Source organism: Amblyomma americanum, chromosome 6, assembly GCF_052857255.1.
Source record: "Amblyomma americanum isolate KBUSLIRL-KWMA chromosome 6, ASM5285725v1, whole genome shotgun sequence".
NCBI lineage: Eukaryota > Metazoa > Arthropoda > Arachnida > Ixodida > Ixodidae > Amblyomma > Amblyomma americanum.
In genome coordinates, this window is record NC_135502.1 from 42,609,724 (window position 1) to 42,627,768 (window position 18,045).

At 46.4% G+C, this 18,045-nt stretch overlaps 1 protein-coding gene across 2 annotated transcripts in view; it reads left to right on the forward strand.

The window, feature by feature from the left end:
* The first annotated feature begins 1,286 nt into the window (after window positions 1–1,286).
* The window catches only part of Sin3A (SIN3 transcription regulator family member A), a 50,406-nt gene continuing 33,647 nt past the window's right edge, over window positions 1,287–18,045 (forward strand). Inside the window, exons 1-5 of one of the 2 annotated variants that reach the window (XM_077669233.1) lie at window positions 1,287–1,422; window positions 5,681–6,002; window positions 8,743–8,839; window positions 10,674–10,828; window positions 12,937–13,228. In XM_077669233.1, coding sequence (XP_077525359.1) covers window positions 5,707–6,002; window positions 8,743–8,839; window positions 10,674–10,828; window positions 12,937–13,228 — 840 coding nt within the window. In that variant the 5' untranslated portion in view covers window positions 1,287–1,422; window positions 5,681–5,706. Of the gene's footprint in view, window positions 1,423–2,302; window positions 2,738–5,680; window positions 6,003–8,742; window positions 8,840–10,673; window positions 10,829–12,936; window positions 13,229–18,045 lie in introns of those variants that run through there. The other variant, XM_077669234.1, reaches the window with a different exon arrangement.

Consider the following 18,045-nt stretch of genomic DNA (forward strand, 5'->3'; position numbering starts at 1 on the left):
TATGGAGGAAAAACGCTAAGGCGCCCGTGTGCTGTGCGATGTCAGTGCACGTTAAAGATCCCCAGGTGGTCGAAACTATTCCGGAGCCCTCCACTACGGCACCTCTCTCTTCCTTTCTTCTTTCACTCCCTCCTTTACCCTTCCCTTACGACGCGGTTCAGGTGTCCAACGATATATGAGACAGATACTGCGCCATTTCCTTTCCCTCCAAAACCAATTATTATTATTATTATTATTTTGGTTGCCGATCTCTACGTAGACGATTACGTTTTCGCATCATGCACGGCTCAACTAAGTAAGTACCGTTGTCAAAGTTGCTACGATACAAAAGTTACCATAATACGCAAGCTCTGTGTGCAGTTTCACGGTAAATGAGCCAGTGGTTGAGGCGGGGAAATTTTTTTAAGTGTTCAGGATAAAAACGCACAACACTGTATTAACGCAGGTACACATTTTTGTATGAGAATCTTTTTTAGCATTGATGTTTCTAATCATAGGTAACATCCTTATGCATCTGAAAGTTGTCGTGTTAACTATGTGTTATCGCTGGGCGAGCCAAGGCGAACCGCTTGTACGCCGTGAGCGTGCATTGGCCAATGAGAGAGTACATCGTGAACTGTTACAGCGTTCAGTCACTGTGACAGAATATTCTGAACGCATTATGCAGATGGATACTTCGATATATCAACAGAAAAGTGACATTGCAAGCGAAATCGATTCTATTAGCAGCTCCTAAGGTAGCCCTTCTGATCGTTAATTAGATCATCTTGCAGTATCGCTAAGTAAAAATGTTCAAACAGGAAACTAATAAAAGTGTGCAACTCCTTTGGTGCCATTTTCTGTGGTACCAATATTGACTAGAACCAGCCGAATTAGAGTCATTCTAACTACAAATGAACATAATAAGCGGGTGTTCATGAACATTAATAATAATCAGAACTTTGGCACGTTTATGCAAAAAGCAGGACTTGATAAAACAAGAACTATGGCAAGTGCCCTGCTATAGACCGCTCTGAGGCATTGGAAACCATCAGCAATCGTATACGGATCTATTTTCAACATTGTTTCAGTACACAAAACGTTTATGACAATAGCGTGCATAGTTTGCGTTCATTAAAACATTCGCAAAACTTCGAAAAACCAGCGACACAAGACATCCAGCCGCAAGAAACGAAAACGAAACCAAAACTGTTTTAAAAGTTCTAGCCAATCCGTAGCCAGTTTTTCAGCTTCCCGCGCAAATCTTTCTTTTTGCGCGCGTGTTTTGTTCTGTGTTTTTTTGGCGGTCTAGCCCAAGCTGATTGGCCGAAGGCAACCCAAACACGAGTGACGTAGTTATTCAGGAAAGGATTTCATGGCGGAGGTTTTCAGTTGTTCGTTCTCGCGTCTTTTAAATTCGTATTCATCGTTACCAAAAGAAAGGTAAATACACTTACGTTCCCAACTTTCATGTTACGGAGTGTTCAACTTTGCGGGCGCGCATGTATTTCTTGTCAGGCATGTATTTCTCCATCTTTGAGCTGCATATTTTGATGGACCAGCAATTCTCAAAACATCCAAGTTAATTGGAGATATTTTCATGGCGACAAAAAAAAATATGGCATTTAATGCCAGCGGAATGTTTCTAGTGTGTATATAAACCACCAGACTTAACGCTTGTTTCCTAATTCAGCGGTTTCTCAGCTGGTGCAACGTCTAACTGTACGACGCTAGCGTTTCTTGCTGAACTGTGCCGTTGCGCCGGGCGTTCTGCCTGAAATCACTACAGTTTTTCGTCGATTCGCATTGGAATTTCTCGTCTGCTGTGCATTCTGCCTAGACTCGCGGTCGTCTGACGTCAGTGCAGGCTACGGAGCCTCGTTCATCTGTAGCTGTGTGAACGCGTAGTTCCATTTCGTGCAGATACAGCTCCCGCGATAACTTTGCAGCGTTATTACTTGTCCACTGTCCTGTGTTCCACTTGCGAGATCTGCTTCGTAAAGGCGCTTAAAACAGCTGAGTCGCCGTCTTGTTGGCACTGTTCACTCGCAGACGCTAGCTAGGCGCCTTGAGCGGATTAGCATTCGCGATTCCACACTTGCAGTAATGCTCAAAGTTTCACCTTGTGCTAAGTGAAATAGGCACGCTAAACGGTTGCGATTAGGCTTGCGGGTGCCGCGACAACAGCAATACCTATTTTGCGTGGACGCGTGCGAGAAAGCGCTGTTCCGTTCTCTCGGGAGCGATACGCTTGTCATACGTTCGTTCGGGCCAGGTGACTCTCCCAAGCGTCGTGGGCGAGTCTACTGGGCAGGGTAGGTTGGAAGAGGGCGGAGCTGCCGCTACGATCGGCTGCACGGAGCGCGTTCCTAATCTCGCAGCTTGCTTTGGGCAGCGGACACTTTACAGAGCTCTTACGTTGTCGCAGTGAGACGACGCCCAAGGGTCGTTTTTTTGGTCGCTGTGAAAGTTCGGGATGAAAAATGACGAGCGAGCCGCACCGCGACGCGCTCAGACGGCTTCGCAGCCGCGATGTGCGTGCTTCGGCGAGAGCGCGGCTCCCTCGCTCGGCGGCGCTTTTGGACTTTCCCCGTCGTGTGTGCGTGCGTTGTAGTATTGCCGAAGAGCGTTGTGTTAGTTGTGTGTGTTGCTCGTGTGGCGCGGCCATATTTGCTTCGCGAAGATGCACAGCGCTCTGCTGGTAATCTGTCACCGATTCCGCAGCATGTTGTCGTCGCAGGCCGATACGTTTGATACGGTAAGCAGTGCAGCACAGCTGTTTGCGCGGGCTTTAGAAACGAGCGAATCACGGCGCTGATCTCTGTGGTACCGTCTCGCGGGGTTGGGCGGCCAGCTCTTTTTCGGGGCGAGACTTTGAAAACGGCCGCGCTTTTTTTTTTCTTTCTCTGGCACTCGGCGTGGCGCGGACTTGGTGTGAACAGCCCGTGCCGCATGCGATCCCAGAAAACGTAGCCCTTGTGAGGTGCCTTACTTCACTGCGCTGGGCACGATCTCGATCCTTGGGCTCGGGTATGACCTTTCCGCTGACTGCGTTTCGCGTCGCGGTTGCCATTGAGTGGCACCAGCTGAGCTGCTGCATGTGCCGCCGACGCGCGAGCTTCTTCCCCTTCTTCTTGGAGGCTCCGTCGCGGTCGCCGCTGGTCCGCTTCGAAATTCCGGCCCGGCGGGGGTATGATGCCCCGGCCGCGTTTCGCCGTCGCCCCCGTGGCTCGGACAGCCGACGGACCCCCTGTTCTCGGCTAGCGTCCTGGAAGAAGGGGAAGGTGGGGGGTGCGGCGGCGCGGGAGGAAGTCGTTCAGTGCGTGCGGATTCGGGTGCCGCTTTGTTGTCCCGCGATAGAAAGTCGCCCGGGCGAGGACGTCTGATCGCGTAGGACCTGAAGCAGGCCAGTTCGTCTGGTTCGGAATAAAAGTGGAACGGCGTGCGCGGAACTTTTCCTCCGAGCCACACGCGTAGCGTCCCTTGGACGCCGAACGGCTGTCTGAAGGCTTGCTTACGGGCCCGCTTGTCGCCAGGCCCTGTGCCGATGCCTGTAGTGGTTGAAAGCGTTCACTTCGGTATCACTCGCCGTTGCATTTGGGGTAGAATGCAGGTTCATGCTGTCGCGCTTTATCCTGCGAAAAACGGCTTTGTTTCCTCGCGCCCGTCTGAGGTCTGCGTGCTGGAAAAAACACGTTTGCAAGCTTCATTTGCAGCAAGGGGAAAAAATGTTTACTTATGAGTCGTTTTCTTCAATCAGGAGCTTGGAAATGATAGTGTATTTGTAGCAATTGCCCGTGCTGAACGTTTGAGGTCAAGGTGCATGCATAGGCTTGTATAAGTCACTGTGCCTGCCATTTTGTTAGCATAGCCTCGCTACTATTTGCAGTAACTGCGAAACGCTTGGATATATGCTGGAAACTGCCAGAAGAGTCGATCTTAACTCTGCTGAGCTCAATGATGCAGCCCAACATGTGCATGTCATGCTCTACCTTATTCATGTGTGTGAATTTGAGAGGGTTCTTCATTGCATTTTGTGGAAGGGAGAGAGCTTTCAGTAGCTTGCTTGCGGATTTCCTTGGGTTATGTAGCGTTCATTCTGTGCACATATATTTATCATCCCTTAAATGCAGGTTGTCCAGTTTTTCTCCGTTCCACCGAACTGTATTTCTTCCCATAATTGAGCATGGTTGTCCTGCAATTTATGAAAACATTTTCAGATTGCTTGCATTGTTTTCTGATGTATAAATTTGTGGTCACGGTTATGTTTTGCCGTGATGCAACTTACAAGGTTCTTGCACTTTATTGAAGCAGGATAGCGAACATTGTTGTAACTGTGGCTTTCACTAGCATGCATGTGTTATTGCTTGTGTGCACATTATTAGGGAAACCAATATGACAAACACACACACATACACACTTGCATTTCTAGATATGCGTATGCTGGTCCAAAAGCACGTGCTTTAACACCATTGCTCTGCCTCTGCCTATAGACCTTCCAAGGAAGGCTGCTGCATCTCAAACACTGGGAAATTGTGAACACACTAGAGGGTGTGTACTGTGTGATGCCATGAATGTTTATCATGTTTGTGTCAGCCCAAAGACTAGTTGTTTTTAGCTTTGTAAACAATGTAATGTAAAAATGCATGGTTAGGCAATGGAGGTCTTTTGCAGGCAGTGCATTTAGCGTGTCACTTAACGTAGTGAGTAAGCAGCAAAAAACAAATGTATATTGCTACACTAATTGAACCTTTAAGTTGAGTACAAAATAAAAAAACAAAAGTATTGATCTAAGTTAAGTCTCTTTGCAGGAGGGGTGTTAGTGCGCCATTTGGTGCTTTGATGACAAAACAATGGTTGGTGCAGATATTGACTGTCACCCTCATTGTTGTCAGGACAGGTAATGGCAGTCCATTAGATTTTCGCTTTCATAGACATTGTAGGCTTTGTAAATGGGTGGCAGTTCACTGGAAGTTGCAGAGTCACTTGGTGCTGTCTCAAAGGCCTTCACATGTGGGAAGCATCTGTAATGTTAGTGAATGTAATGCGGCGTTTGAGCACGCAGCTTTAGGTGTGTTCGGCTCAGAGTGGAGGACTGCTGGAGGACTTCCACTAGAAATCATTCAATTAAAGTAATGACAGTGCTTGTTCACTTGTTCCAGCTCCTCCTGGAACATGCGTGCTTTACCGCAACATAGAATTTATTGAAGGCTATGTGCTTGCAGTGTTGACATTTTGCAGGAAGCAAGAAAATGTGACATATTTGAACAGAAACAGCGTAGGGACAGGGACAAGAAAGAAGACGACTGGACAAGTGCTGTTACAAGGCCCAATGTACAAGAAATGAACTCAGTAACACGGCGAGTTGAGCGAGTTGGTACATACTTGAACAAAAACAGCGCAGGACCAGGGACAAGAAAGAAGAAGATGGGACAAGCGCTGTGCTATCTTGTCCCTGTTCCTGCGCTGTTTTTGTTCATGCGCCAACTCGTTCAACTTGCCGTGTTACGGAAGCATGACATAACATTACTCGACACTAGACAAGAACATATTGTATGGAGTTTAGAGACTAGTACATACTGCCTAGCTCACTTCACGTCTTGTGCATTGTTCTTGTGCTGTATGGTCTGATGTTGTTTGCTGTTTCTTTTTTTTTTTTTCGCTTTTAACACACCCTGTGTTGTCTTTCTCGGTGGCACAGCTGTGCACTCTGGAGAGGATGAGACGATGAGTCGCCGTCCGGACGAGCACCATCCTGGACAGAACTCGTCGAACAATGCTGGGTTTGCGGGCCGCAATCATGCGTCAGGTGGCTTCCACAGGCCTTCGCTTGGGGTGCCCCCTGGTGGGGGTGGCATAGTGGGCGGTGCAGTGGGGTCACGTGCCAAGCCCCCCTCGCAGCGGCAGCCCCTGGCCCTGCTGCAGGACTCTTCTCACAGTGGTGGGGGCCCCGCTGTCGCCGACAACCGTGAGAACATGCAGGGCCCCAACGTCCAGTTCACCGTGCAGTCGTCAGGCTTCCAGTGAGTCCCTGGCCATCAGGAGGTCATTAGTACTGCCTTAGAGTAACGCTGAGGGCAAATTGAAGTTGGCCTGTATTGACTGGTTACTGTGTTCTAATGAGAGACCGTGCTTTCACTGAAAACAAGTCTTTATATTTTAGGACGGACAAAAAAAAAACAAAATAGTCACCACACGCCATTTTTATGAGCTGTGGTGTAGTCACTGATTTTATTTTGGTCGCTGGTCTCCAGGTCTAGGCCACACCACTGTTTTATTATCACACGTTTGAATCTATTGGTGTGAAAAAAGCAATTGTTTATATTTTACTACAATTATCTAAGTAACAGACAGCAGGCACACCTTTTGGTACTAAACGAACATCATCTGAGCAACAAAAAGCCACACAATCAGTTTTACTAAGGATAGATATTCGATATGTCCTTGGTGCCTCTTTGGGTCCATGAATTTATGAAAATAAATGGGCAGTGATGCTCAGTATGTGTGATGGAAAAGCATGTATTATTGTCCTGTGGCCCGTGAAGGCTCATTGTTACTTGCAGGTTTGCTTATTAGTGTTTTGTTTTTCACTGATGCTGTTTTCACGTGTCAGGTCGGTCAGCCATAAACGCGGTAAATCTGGCATAGATTTCAGAATGAAAGTTCAGCTTTTGGAGAAAATTTTACTCTCCAAAGTTTGTAAAACAAGTATGGCTTGCCGTAGTATCTTCAGTAGCTGTGTATGGTGTAACTAGAGATTAACCAGTCATTAGTGTGTGTTTTGCTACACGAAGTGATTGAAATCTGGTCAAGTAATTTATCTTGCAGTTTTATGCAGCTGCACATGATTGTATGTTTGTCATCCATTATTTGGTGCATTGAAAGCTTAAGTGGCAAGACCGTGTTATGGAATTTGTGCTAAATGAATAAATTGCGATTGCAAATCATGAGTTCAGTATAGTCACTGCGGCTATATCATTGGAACACTATTGAATACTGTTCTGCCGTACTTGAAACAACTGAATCATTTTTGCAGCATGAGGTACTTATCTAAACTTTCATAACAAACACAACACTTTGTGCCATTATTTTGAAACTTCATCTTTATCCAGCATGATACTTTAATGCTGCAAAATGCAAGTGCTCCGCTTAGTTGGAGGGAAAAGTTATCCATGCCACATTTGCTAGGAAGAAGCGAGTGTGAGCATTCTTTGAGTCTTGAGTTCTACTGTGATTGATGTGTGTGCAATTAGAGTAATGCTGTGTTTTACCTCCATCTGCTATCTTTTGCATCAAGAGAAAATTGGTACGCATGTTCAAACTTCCTTCCAAGTAATGTAGAGAGCAGTGTGAAATTTATTGTGTGATTGTTTTTGTCATTACTAGGTGGTTCAAGGAATGCGTTATAGTGAGCTTGGCAATGGGGAAAGTGATGAAATTAGAAATTAGATGTCCAGGCCTGCGTCATCCTAATGTGTTGGAGCAGTTTTCTGCTTTTATTCCTTAAGTAATGGCAGGTGGTACTGTTTCCCTTTTTGGGGGCATCTATCTGTGATTTTCTGTGTGCCATGTCTTCTGATTGTATTAATTCCACTAGTTGCTTCCCGTAATTAGTGACCAGGCTTCAGCTAGTGATAAATGTTGAACAGGTAGTGCCCACTGCAGGTGAAAACAGATGAGATTAGAGTGAAGTGAGCCATGCCAAGAATCTGAGACAGTTCGCTTCGCCATAGACTGCCGTGAGCGATTTGTCATGCATCGTGATGATGTCGTGGTGAAGATGCGCAGGCCTGCGGTGAAGCAAGCCAGTTCCAAAACGAACCATCTTGTGGCTTCTGCCCCTAGTGATGGGGGCACAGTCCGTGCCACAGTCTGTGTCATAGCCTGAGCTTTTCAAGTGCTATTTATAGGTAGCTGTAGAAGGCCAAATTATTTTTTTTTCTATAACTTGATGGCAAAATTTAAGCCAGTGTGCTGCCAAAAAAGGAATACATTACTTTGTTCTCATATTTTCTTTACATTTTACTTTTGCATCTGATGCAGGCACCTCCAAAGCCTTCTTTTTGATGTGGTGCGCACAAGTTTCTATTTATGCAATGTCTTATGCTTGCAAAGCAACACTTGTGCATTGGTTGTGGTGCTCTGTTGTCAGCTTGTCTTGTGGTGACATTGCTGTGGTAAAAAAGCAGACCAGTACTGCACAATACTTTGAAACCTTTTTGTAGCAGTCTGTTTTACTGCTCGCCTCTCATCCTGCCACTGTGGGTCCGTGGTTAGGGCGCTCGGCTAAGCAGCTGGCGGACCCGGGTTCATTCCCAGTCGTGGTAGCCGTGCTTCCATGGAGGCGAAATGCAAAAGGCACCTGTGTGCTGTGACATACTAATCCATGTTCAAGAACGCCAGGCGGTGTAAATTAATCCGGAGCCCCTACACTACGGTGTTCCTTACAGCTCGTGTTGGTTCGGCACGTTAAACCCCACAATTTGCAAGTTAGTTTACCTTTCGAAAAGCTTATTTTGGTGTTTCCAGTTTTGTTGCTTGTATCCCTTACAAGCAGCCACATTACATAAAACACATTTTACTAACCTTTCCTGCATCTGTTCATGAAGTTCAGAAAACGGCTTATGATTTGAGCAACTTCAGTGTCCTTCGGTACAGCAGGATAGTTGCACGTTTGCCCTAAGATGTGACATTCCTTTGCCTAGCAAGGATTGGTGCCAGTGCATCTTGCCCTGAGCTTTTGTTATTTTGTCATGCTCACAGGCCACGCTTGGGAGCTAGCAACCTCTCGCAACTGGGTCACAACCACAGCCCATCGTCGGTGCATCATCCCTTGGGCGGACAGCCTCATGCAGCTCAGGTGAAGGCTGGAGCCAGGGCTTTTACTCCGTGTTCTTTGACCTGAGTGTTATAACAGATGCCACAATTAAATATCCTTAATTGTGAAAACTTCCAGTGGCCTGCACTTTTACCAAGTGTGAATTTCTGCCCAATTACCGTAAAAACCGGAATATAGGTTGAACTTTTTTTCAAAAAACCATGGTGAAAAGTCGACCCCTGTCTTATATACCGGTCATTGGCGGAAAAAATACGGAAGTCTTGCAACAATGGGCGGCTGAAGTCAACAGCCTCCATCACCATCGCCATCAGCAGCAGTGCCGCCATTTTGCGTTTCAGTAGATGCAAAGCGGAAGCTAACGGCAATTTTCCGTCGCCTTCAAGAAAAACACGATTGAGTACGAGGAAGCTCACGGGAGCCTGGCGGCACAGCGCGAATTTGGAGTATCCGAAAAGAGCATTCAGTACTGGCGGAGGCAGAAGCTGCGTATTATAACTTGCAGCAACCAGAAGAAAACATCATTTCGTGGGCAGACCGTAGTGTATCGAGAATAGGAAGGAAACGTTGCGCTGCGAGCAAGATCCCTGCCTGTGACTGCTGAATGCATCCGCGTGAAAGCGGCAGAGATCGCGCGTGCCTCTAGACTCACGAGGGCGCAATTCAAAGGCTCGCCATCCTGGTTGCGGCGATTCATGAAGAGGAGGGCTTTGCTCTACGGCGCCGTACTTGCCTGTGCCAGAAACAAACACGCGGGCCGATTGGTGCGCGATATTGTTAAAAAATTTGCCGGGTGTACATACAAGCAGCATTTAAATGAAATTAAATACTGTCACCATTGTGCAACCTCTCGAGTCGCATTTGTTTCAAAGTAAGGACTTTCCCATTGAAAAAGATTTTTCATTTTTAGAATTGGTTGGTTAGGGGGTCGACCTATATTCCGGTCCGACCTATAGTCCGGTTTTTACGGTACATTGCATGTTTAGAAATCACCCATTTTGAGTACATTTTCTCTGCTCTTTCTTTTTTTTTTATAGGGCTAAATAATATCAAGAAAGCTGGCTAGGTACTTTGACGTGTTCATGCTAAAATGGATTGTTTTGAACTTTATGCTTTGTGCCTACTTGAGACCGGTAGTGTGTGCTTATGTTGAGCCCTTTAAACTTTGAATTTAGCTGATAAAATTGTGGCTTGTTTAGAATCCTACACAGTCTGTTTCTCACCTTGCTTTTGCCCTCTGATATTGAATTTGAAGTAGTTTATGTAGGATTGTAAATGTTTTCCATAAGTAGCGCTACATTTATTTTGCTCTTCGTCTTTTACAAATCTGACTACCATTGCAAACTGCTAAGGTGGTGATTGCACTTGCAGAAATACCAGACAGCATTTGTGCTTAATTGAAGCTTTCTTTTTTTGCTTTCGAGTAATAGATACGTCTTTTATTTGGTGGAGAAATTTTTATTTGTCTTATAGAAAAATGGTTTCATTAAGGGCGGTGCATGTGAAGTGAAGGAAGATGAAGTGACAGTTGCCACGTTGGCAGCTGTTGATTGGTTGGCTCATTAAGCTAGGCCTTGTGTTCCTGAGTGCTAGTCAAGGCATCTCCCACCCATGCCTTCAAGTGAAACAGTCATGGCCCTGGATGGCTCTAATCAGGCAAAAGGGATTTTTTATCACTTCTAGTATATCCAGGGCACCAAGGCACATCCTTGGGCTGACGTCTGCTGTTGAGATTTTTCTGATCACTGAAAGGGGAGGCCAGTGCATGCTGTACTCGGTTCACATCTGTGCAAGATGAAGGGTGGCTGTAAGTAAATTGGGGTTCGTTGGTTTTGCTGACTTGTCTCCATACTTGCAGGCACATACCCCTCAACTCCATGGGCAGCAGCAATTTCAGAGGTTGAAAGTGGAAGATGCTCTGTCATATCTCGACCAAGTCAAGTTGAGGTTTGGCAACCAGCCTCAAGTGTACAATGATTTCCTGGATATCATGAAAGAGTTCAAGTCTCAGAGGTGGGTCTAGTTCTTGCATTTCTTTATGCCCTTCACATCTTGCACATTTATGCTTGCCTAGTAGCAGCCAAGAAAGTCTGTGTAGGTTTTTCTGATGCAGTTTGAGACAAGCAATTTTTGTAACACTTTTGAGTTGAAGGTAATATTTCATGGTAATTTTGTGAGGTGGCGACATTGAACATACTGCTCGACCAGCGCTGCGTAGAAAACCTGCTTGGATAGCAGCCTTGCTCAGGGACAGCTCAAGGTAGCATATGCTTAGAGCTAGTTTAGGACTACACCTACAAAATATTGATTTTTTTTCCCCCTTTGACTGGCAAGAAGTCCTTTCTCCCATAACCACAGCAGGCATGCATGGCAAATGCATTAGTTCTCAAATTATTCTGTATAGTTCATAGACCAAATTAAGCCTAGCAGTTCACCATAAAGGGCATGAAAGATTTTGACGTTTTGAACAGTTCTAGTAACTGCTGATTCCTTGCTAGGCATTTATTTTGTTCTTCTAAACTGGAAAAGCTCATTGTGTAAACACGTACACATTGAAATAGAGAACATTTTTAAAATTTTATTGAAGGCGGGAATTTTTTCAGTGGTACATTTAACATCTCCTGCTGTATGAAAAGCCATGGTTCGATTTATTCTTGCTGCTTCATGCTGTGTTGCGCTCATGGAAACAGCACTTCAAGCATCTTCATTTGCTGAATATTCAGTTTTTCGTCATGATATCTTTCCAGATTTCTGTGGTTTGCCTAGCTGTACTGTGTACACAGGCTGTTTTCTCTTGCTTTCCCCGTTTTCATCTCTTTTGTAGCAGCAGGGAGTTTGCCTGTCATTGCTTTAAAAATAAAAAGATTACAATGTGTTATGGTTGCACAATTACCATACCAACAAGGTTGATGAATGGAAAGGGCGCTGAGAGTATTATTTCAGGCTGATTGCTGGAGCAAGATCTTACAGTTATGAATTTTTCGGCATTAATCTTGTTTTGAAATTAGCCCTGTGAATGAATTTTTGAGCCTTGTTACAAGGGCCTGGACAGTAAGACGGCAGAACTTGAGACTGTGGAAGCTCTCTGTGCAACATTAGGTCCTTTCGTATATTCCTTAGTCACTGTGGGTTTTGAGGTTTCTTCTGCGCATTTTTTATTTTCAAGGTCACCATATTAGGAGTCCCATTTGCAGCATTTATAAAGGCGACTGTGCAAATGTAGTGAAAACTGTGTGTCCACCACTTAAGTTACGTTCAGCCATCACTTTGTGGCCTTCAAGATGGCTGAAGTAGCATTTGCAGATAGGCAGGTAGCATGGGCATCAGACATCTTTATATGTGGATAGCATTATAGGTTGCTGAAGCAAGTTTGGTGTCTGTAATTGAGCTTACTGGGAGCTGCAGTGTGAAAGCTCAACCACTATTGTAGTGTGAAAGCCCCGAAGCAGTATTAGTGGATGAAGAAGACTGTGCAATGCACAGCACAAGAGTGGGTTGCAGTTTAATGCGAGGCTTGTTTGGCTGCGGCGATAGCCTAGTGCTCTCGCAATTATGGATATTGATTTGATTTCTTTTTTAACGGGGCATGACATCGCTGTTGCTAGGCAATGCAAGGATGGTAGCTAAAGCAGGCATTGCAGTTTGGCAAAAACAAAGCCAGTTAAAAGGATGAGTTGTGCTGAGTGAATGTGAACGACCTGCTGTGTTGATGGGGGGGGGGGGGGGGTAACATGGAAAGAGCTGGGGTTTTTTGTGCAGCAGAGAGAAAAGTGGTTGAGCAGCAAGGATAACTTTTATCAGGCAGCAGCATTTCTCTTGTGGCAAGGACCTCGACACAAGGGGCGTGGCAAAATACGCAGCTAGTCTATGTGCGTAGTGTGGCAACACTCCCAAAATAAACGTAAGTAGAGTGCCTCATTTTGACAGCTCTTGCTTCGTTTTCTCTCACTGCATGATGAGCCACTTAGTGGTTCTCGTTGAAGTGCAGAATAGTGATTGTATTTCTTGAAAAACCAGGCATGCTGTGCGACCAAGTTGGCAGGGTCCAGTTGCGGCAGTGAAATTGAGACTTCGAACTTTTACCGGTCGCATGCTTATGTGCTTGCTCTGTGCCTGTGCAGCATTGACACTCCTGGTGTGATCCAGCGGGTTTCCAACCTGTTCAAGGGACATCCAGAGCTCATTGTGGGCTTCAACACCTTCCTGCCACCAGGCTACCGGATCGAAGTGCAGGCTAATGAGCAGGTGAACGTGAGCATGCCTGGATCCTTGTCGACGACCCTGACGGCTGGGGGAGGCCCCGTGGGGCCCGCTCAGCCAGCAGTGCCGCAGGGTCCCCCAGCTGCTACGCCCGCCGCTCCCGGCATCACACCGCCAGTCTCAGCTGCGTCATCGCCACCGACGGGCATCAAGGTAAAGTAGCCTTCGGGTTATTTATTCATGTTTGTCTGTCTTTACAGTAAGTGGTATTACAGTGCCATCTACATAAACGATATTCAGAAAACCGGAAAATCTGGTTCTTATAGCCGATTATCGTTATCTCTGGACTTGCAAAAAAAAAGCAATAAATTAGCTCTGGTTCAACCCTGCTGAACCCAGTAAGACGAGCGAAAGCTTTGTTAATGTAAGTTAACATAGTGAATGGCACGTCACGTGATTTCCGGCAGTTGCAAGAGTACCGTCGGCTCCTCATGCGCAGCTGTGGCAAGGCACAGTGAGTCACATGATTCAGTAGCTGCGAGGTAAGCGAGCGCTGTCGGCTCAACGCTTGCAGCTGTGGCGAAATGTGGCGGGTCACGGGGCATGACATCAGAGCCAAGCCTTCGCTCCTCCTGGTTTGAAGGTCAAATTTCATAGCCACATGACCTACAGGTTTGTACGGGAGGAGTCGCACTTTCACATGTAGCCATCGTAACTGACCCTCCTGTGAAGGACACACAGCGTCTCGGCGCTCTGCCAAGTTTGCCAGGCAAGCCGCTCCCACTGGAGTTCCTCTCAAAAAATAAACGCCCTGCCGTTAAGGGGGGACATGGTCGTTCAGGCCGAAAATTCGCGAAAAAAAATGGGTTTTTCAATTTTGTCATTCGGATTCACGGGGTCATTTTGCACCTGACGTCGTATTTTTAGAAAGAAATAGCCAGTATTTGCTTAGTAATAGCCATTTAAGTTTCCGAAGGCACATGAGTTGCCTTTTAAATTAAGGTGAAATCGCGCCTCGCCGTCGCTCGGTACCTACGCGCTCCCCCGACGCCGTTTTGGTCTCGTTCGCAAGCTCACGCCTCCAGCTTTTTTTAAAAATAAGTAAGCAACGCTGGGATTCTTTCGTTAGCAGACAAAAAATGACCGCAAAGGAAACATGCGCGCCGTGTTATCATTGGTTAGAAAAGCCATGTGATCAAAATGGCGCTCTGTGATTGGGTAGGCCTCGGGTTAGGCTTGTCCGCTCCTGAACCGCGGCGCCACTTTGAGTCTGCCGCGCGTCGTGTGTGGATGAAGTAGAAGTATCGCTTGTTTCATCGGTTCAACGGAGAAAACGCAAAAGGCACAAGGAGCCTGGACTATCGCAGCCTCCGCAGAGCAAAGGTCAAAGTGCGGATGGCGCGCTGCCAACCGCACCGTGAAGCGCGTTGCGGACCCGCGCCGTCAACAGCGACGCATCGCTAGTGCCGTCACCGGCTCTGCTCTCTAGCAAAAACGAAGAAAACGCGGTTCGAATTGACGCTGGAATTGACGCAGCTTCAGCAGGGCAAAGGCTAAAGTGTTACTGAAGCGCTGCCAACCGCATCGTGAACGGCCGTGAAAGCGCGTCGCGGACCTGCGATGTGATCGCCAGTGCCGTCGCCGGCTCCGCTCCCGAGCAGAAACGAAGAAAACTCAGTTTGAGTCGACGCTGCAATTGACACAGCCTCAGCAGGGCGAAGGTCAAAGTGTTACTGGAGCGCTGCGAAGTGCGTCGTGAACGACCGCGAAGCGTGTCGCGGACTCGCGCCGTGGACGACAGCGCACCTCCAGTGCCGTCGCCGGCTCTGCTCCCAGGCAAAAATGATGTGCAGTTCGAGTCTACACCAGCCCCATATGCATCGATGCTGGAATTATGACCGATAGCGATGTGATCGAAAAACTAGGGCCCATGAACGAGTGATACTTCGTTTTGAATTGACGCTAGCGACAACGTGAAAGACTGAGCCATTCATCGCGTCTGTTTCTGAGGCTCCACCAAGAAGCGAAAGTTATCTGTGGGCATCATTAAGATGGCAAAAATGCGGCACAGAGATGCAATGCACCCTGATTATGGCCCTTGTGCATTCCTATGAGTTTTAAGTTGTTCCTGTCGCATAAAGATGGTAGGAAACGTTTTTTTGTCGTTTTCTCAAAACACCAATTTTGACTCATTTGCAATAGTGCAGGGATGATATCTCTGGTTCTAGGTGGGCTAGCTTCACAATTCTTTTTTTGTTGGAAAGATGAACTCGCAGAGAGAGATTGAAATAGGACTAAATCAGGACCAGTTGCCAATCAGCATAATTTTAAAACAATACATTTCGTCTGAGCTTCCATATTGAATTTTTCCTTGTAAAGTTTAATGTGCTGTAACTTCCTTTCAAATGGGCCTCAAACAACCATTTTTGTCTTATTGCACTCCATGGACATTCTAGATAATGTCTGTATGCTGAACTTCACCATGGCATTTACCGTTACAAAATTAATGAGGGACGCCCCTCTTAGAACTATTTTCTTTATTTATGAACAGATTTGCGCCAAATTTTCACTGTTTGTACATTTCCATGTGCTGATTACAAAACTGCAAACAGTTTTCTCCTGCAGTAGATAGTTTTAGATTTCTCACGGATAGTATGTCTTTTGTTTGGAGGAAGCTTGGTTAATAAACAAAAGATCTTGTGAAGACTATTTCTATTTATAAATTATCTAGAGTCACCAAGGAGTGCAGTAAGGCATAAATGAGCATTCTAGGGCAACTTGGACGAAAGTTACAGCTGGTCAAACTTGAGAGGGAAAAAGCTCATTATGATGACCGAGACAAAGGATTTATTTTGAAAATTTTCCTAAGGATGCAGTGGTTTAAAATTAGCATTACTGCGCAACCTGTTCATTTATCTTTCTAGCACAAAAAAAATTGTAGTAATAGCTGGTATAGAACTGGAGATATCGCTCCTCCAAAATTCTGAATGTGCCAAAAATGCAGTTTTGAGAAATTGGGGGAAATCGTTTTTGGCATATTTTTGCGGTGCCAAGGCTAACTAGAAATGGCTGAAGGGTGTTCTGGCTGGTCTCTGATGTGGAAGCACTATTTCCCGTCGACGTAATTGCGCTTGCAACAAGGAAATTGCTGGTGAACAGATGTCATGGGGTGGAGGCTGGAACCTGAGCCAGGTGCCTTTGCACAGCAACCTCCCCAAAGTTGCGGCGCGTGACTGCATAATGACGGCGCTCTGATCGCAGTCAATCCCTAACAAACGATACCAGTGATATGTGCTCTTTGCTTATCTTGCCCCTCAATACATTCAGAAGCGAGTTCATTTCGTCAAGGTTTCCGATTCCGAACATTGCGGGACACCGTTTCGCGACAGCCGCCAGTGCCGCGCTACTAGCATTACTTAAAAGTTTGATCTATCGCGCCGTTGCTGGCTATCCACGAAAGTTGCTTAGGTATCGCTTCTTCATCTCCACAATCACGATTATGCTGTCTGTATGCAGCAGGAATTGCCCTGATCACTCCTCGCCGTCGCGCTAAGCACTGCCGGTGACAGCGTTATCGGGCCATTGCGAAGCGTCGGTGCTTCATTGCCGATTGTACTCAACGCGCTTCAGACCTTTACCTTTCGCTCCCTCATGATCACTCCTCGCTGCAGCGCTAAGCACCACCGGTTACAGCGTTACCGAGCCATCGTGGAGCGTCGTCGCTGATTGTAGACACCAGTATGCGACGATGCAGCGTACCCAGCGCGCTTCGGATCTCTATCTTTCACTCCCTTTTAGTGCTTTCAGCCTAAGGGTTGCTTGCGCAAATCGAAATATTTCGCATTTAGCGGCCAAAGAACCTCACTTGGCCATGGCAGTGGGACAGCGCAACTCACTCAGAATAGCGCCGGGCTACAAGCGGTAGGCGCCACCAGCCAACCAAATGTCGCCATTTTTGGTCATGTGATTTGGAAAACCAATAGCAGCGCTCGTTTTGTTCAATTTTGTTTGCTTGTTTATTGCCTCCAGGGCTTGCTCATAGTAGCCAACCGGAATATGGGAAACGCAACCTTTCAAACGAAACCAAAATGGCACCGGCGGAGCGCGTATTTCTTGAACTGATCGGTGCGATTAGACCTCAATTTAAAGGGCTGCGCCCACGGTTTCACATCTATAGAACGCTATAACGCATGAATTAGATGGTATTTTTCAATGAAAACTCGTAGATAGCTGCGTAATGACCTCAGGATCGTGAAAATGAAAAGATCAAAAATCCGATTTTTTGACCAATTTTCAGCCGCAAAGAGCCGTGTCCCCCTTCAATTAACCACAATGTCACTTTCCCAATCACGGGCATCTGTGCTTAGAGTCCACCTCGGCGTCCCTTGAGGGTTTCACGTGTTCAGATAGCATCAACTGCTATCGTAAACAGCATTTACCAGTGTCGGCCAGTGTCACCCAACCTCTTCGTCGCACGCGGTTGGAAGCTTCCTGTTATCACTACTCACTCTGACAGTCTGTGTCAGCTTTTCTCTTGAATCACTCACGTAAAGCGCAGCCGGAGAAAGGTGCAAGGAACAATGGTCAACTGTTTTAGTTACCAACTTTGCCCGACTGTGCATTGACGCGGCGGTTCGCGATCTGACACCACTTTACGCTATTGCCAGTTGTCGTCGGTGCTGACGACCACAGATTATGGTTTTTCTTTGCTCTGCTGCCTATTTTTTACGCATTTATTGAAGTTGCAGGCTCGCCCACTTGTACTTTTAGATTGTTCATGGTGATGAATTTTTCGAAATGGCAGCACCCAAACGTGACTGAAAGTGCCAAAAAATTCAAATTAGCCAATAAAAAGCACCAATTTTGTCACGTGGTACAAGGCAGCCATTCGGAAAGCTGCGTCATCTTTTTTGTTTTTTGGTGTTTTTCTCGGCTTCGAATTGGGTTGGTTGGTGTGAAAGAAAGCCAGTGAGCTGCGTTATCAAAAGAGACCAAATAGAACACATTGTGGCAGCTGGTTTTGAATTGCA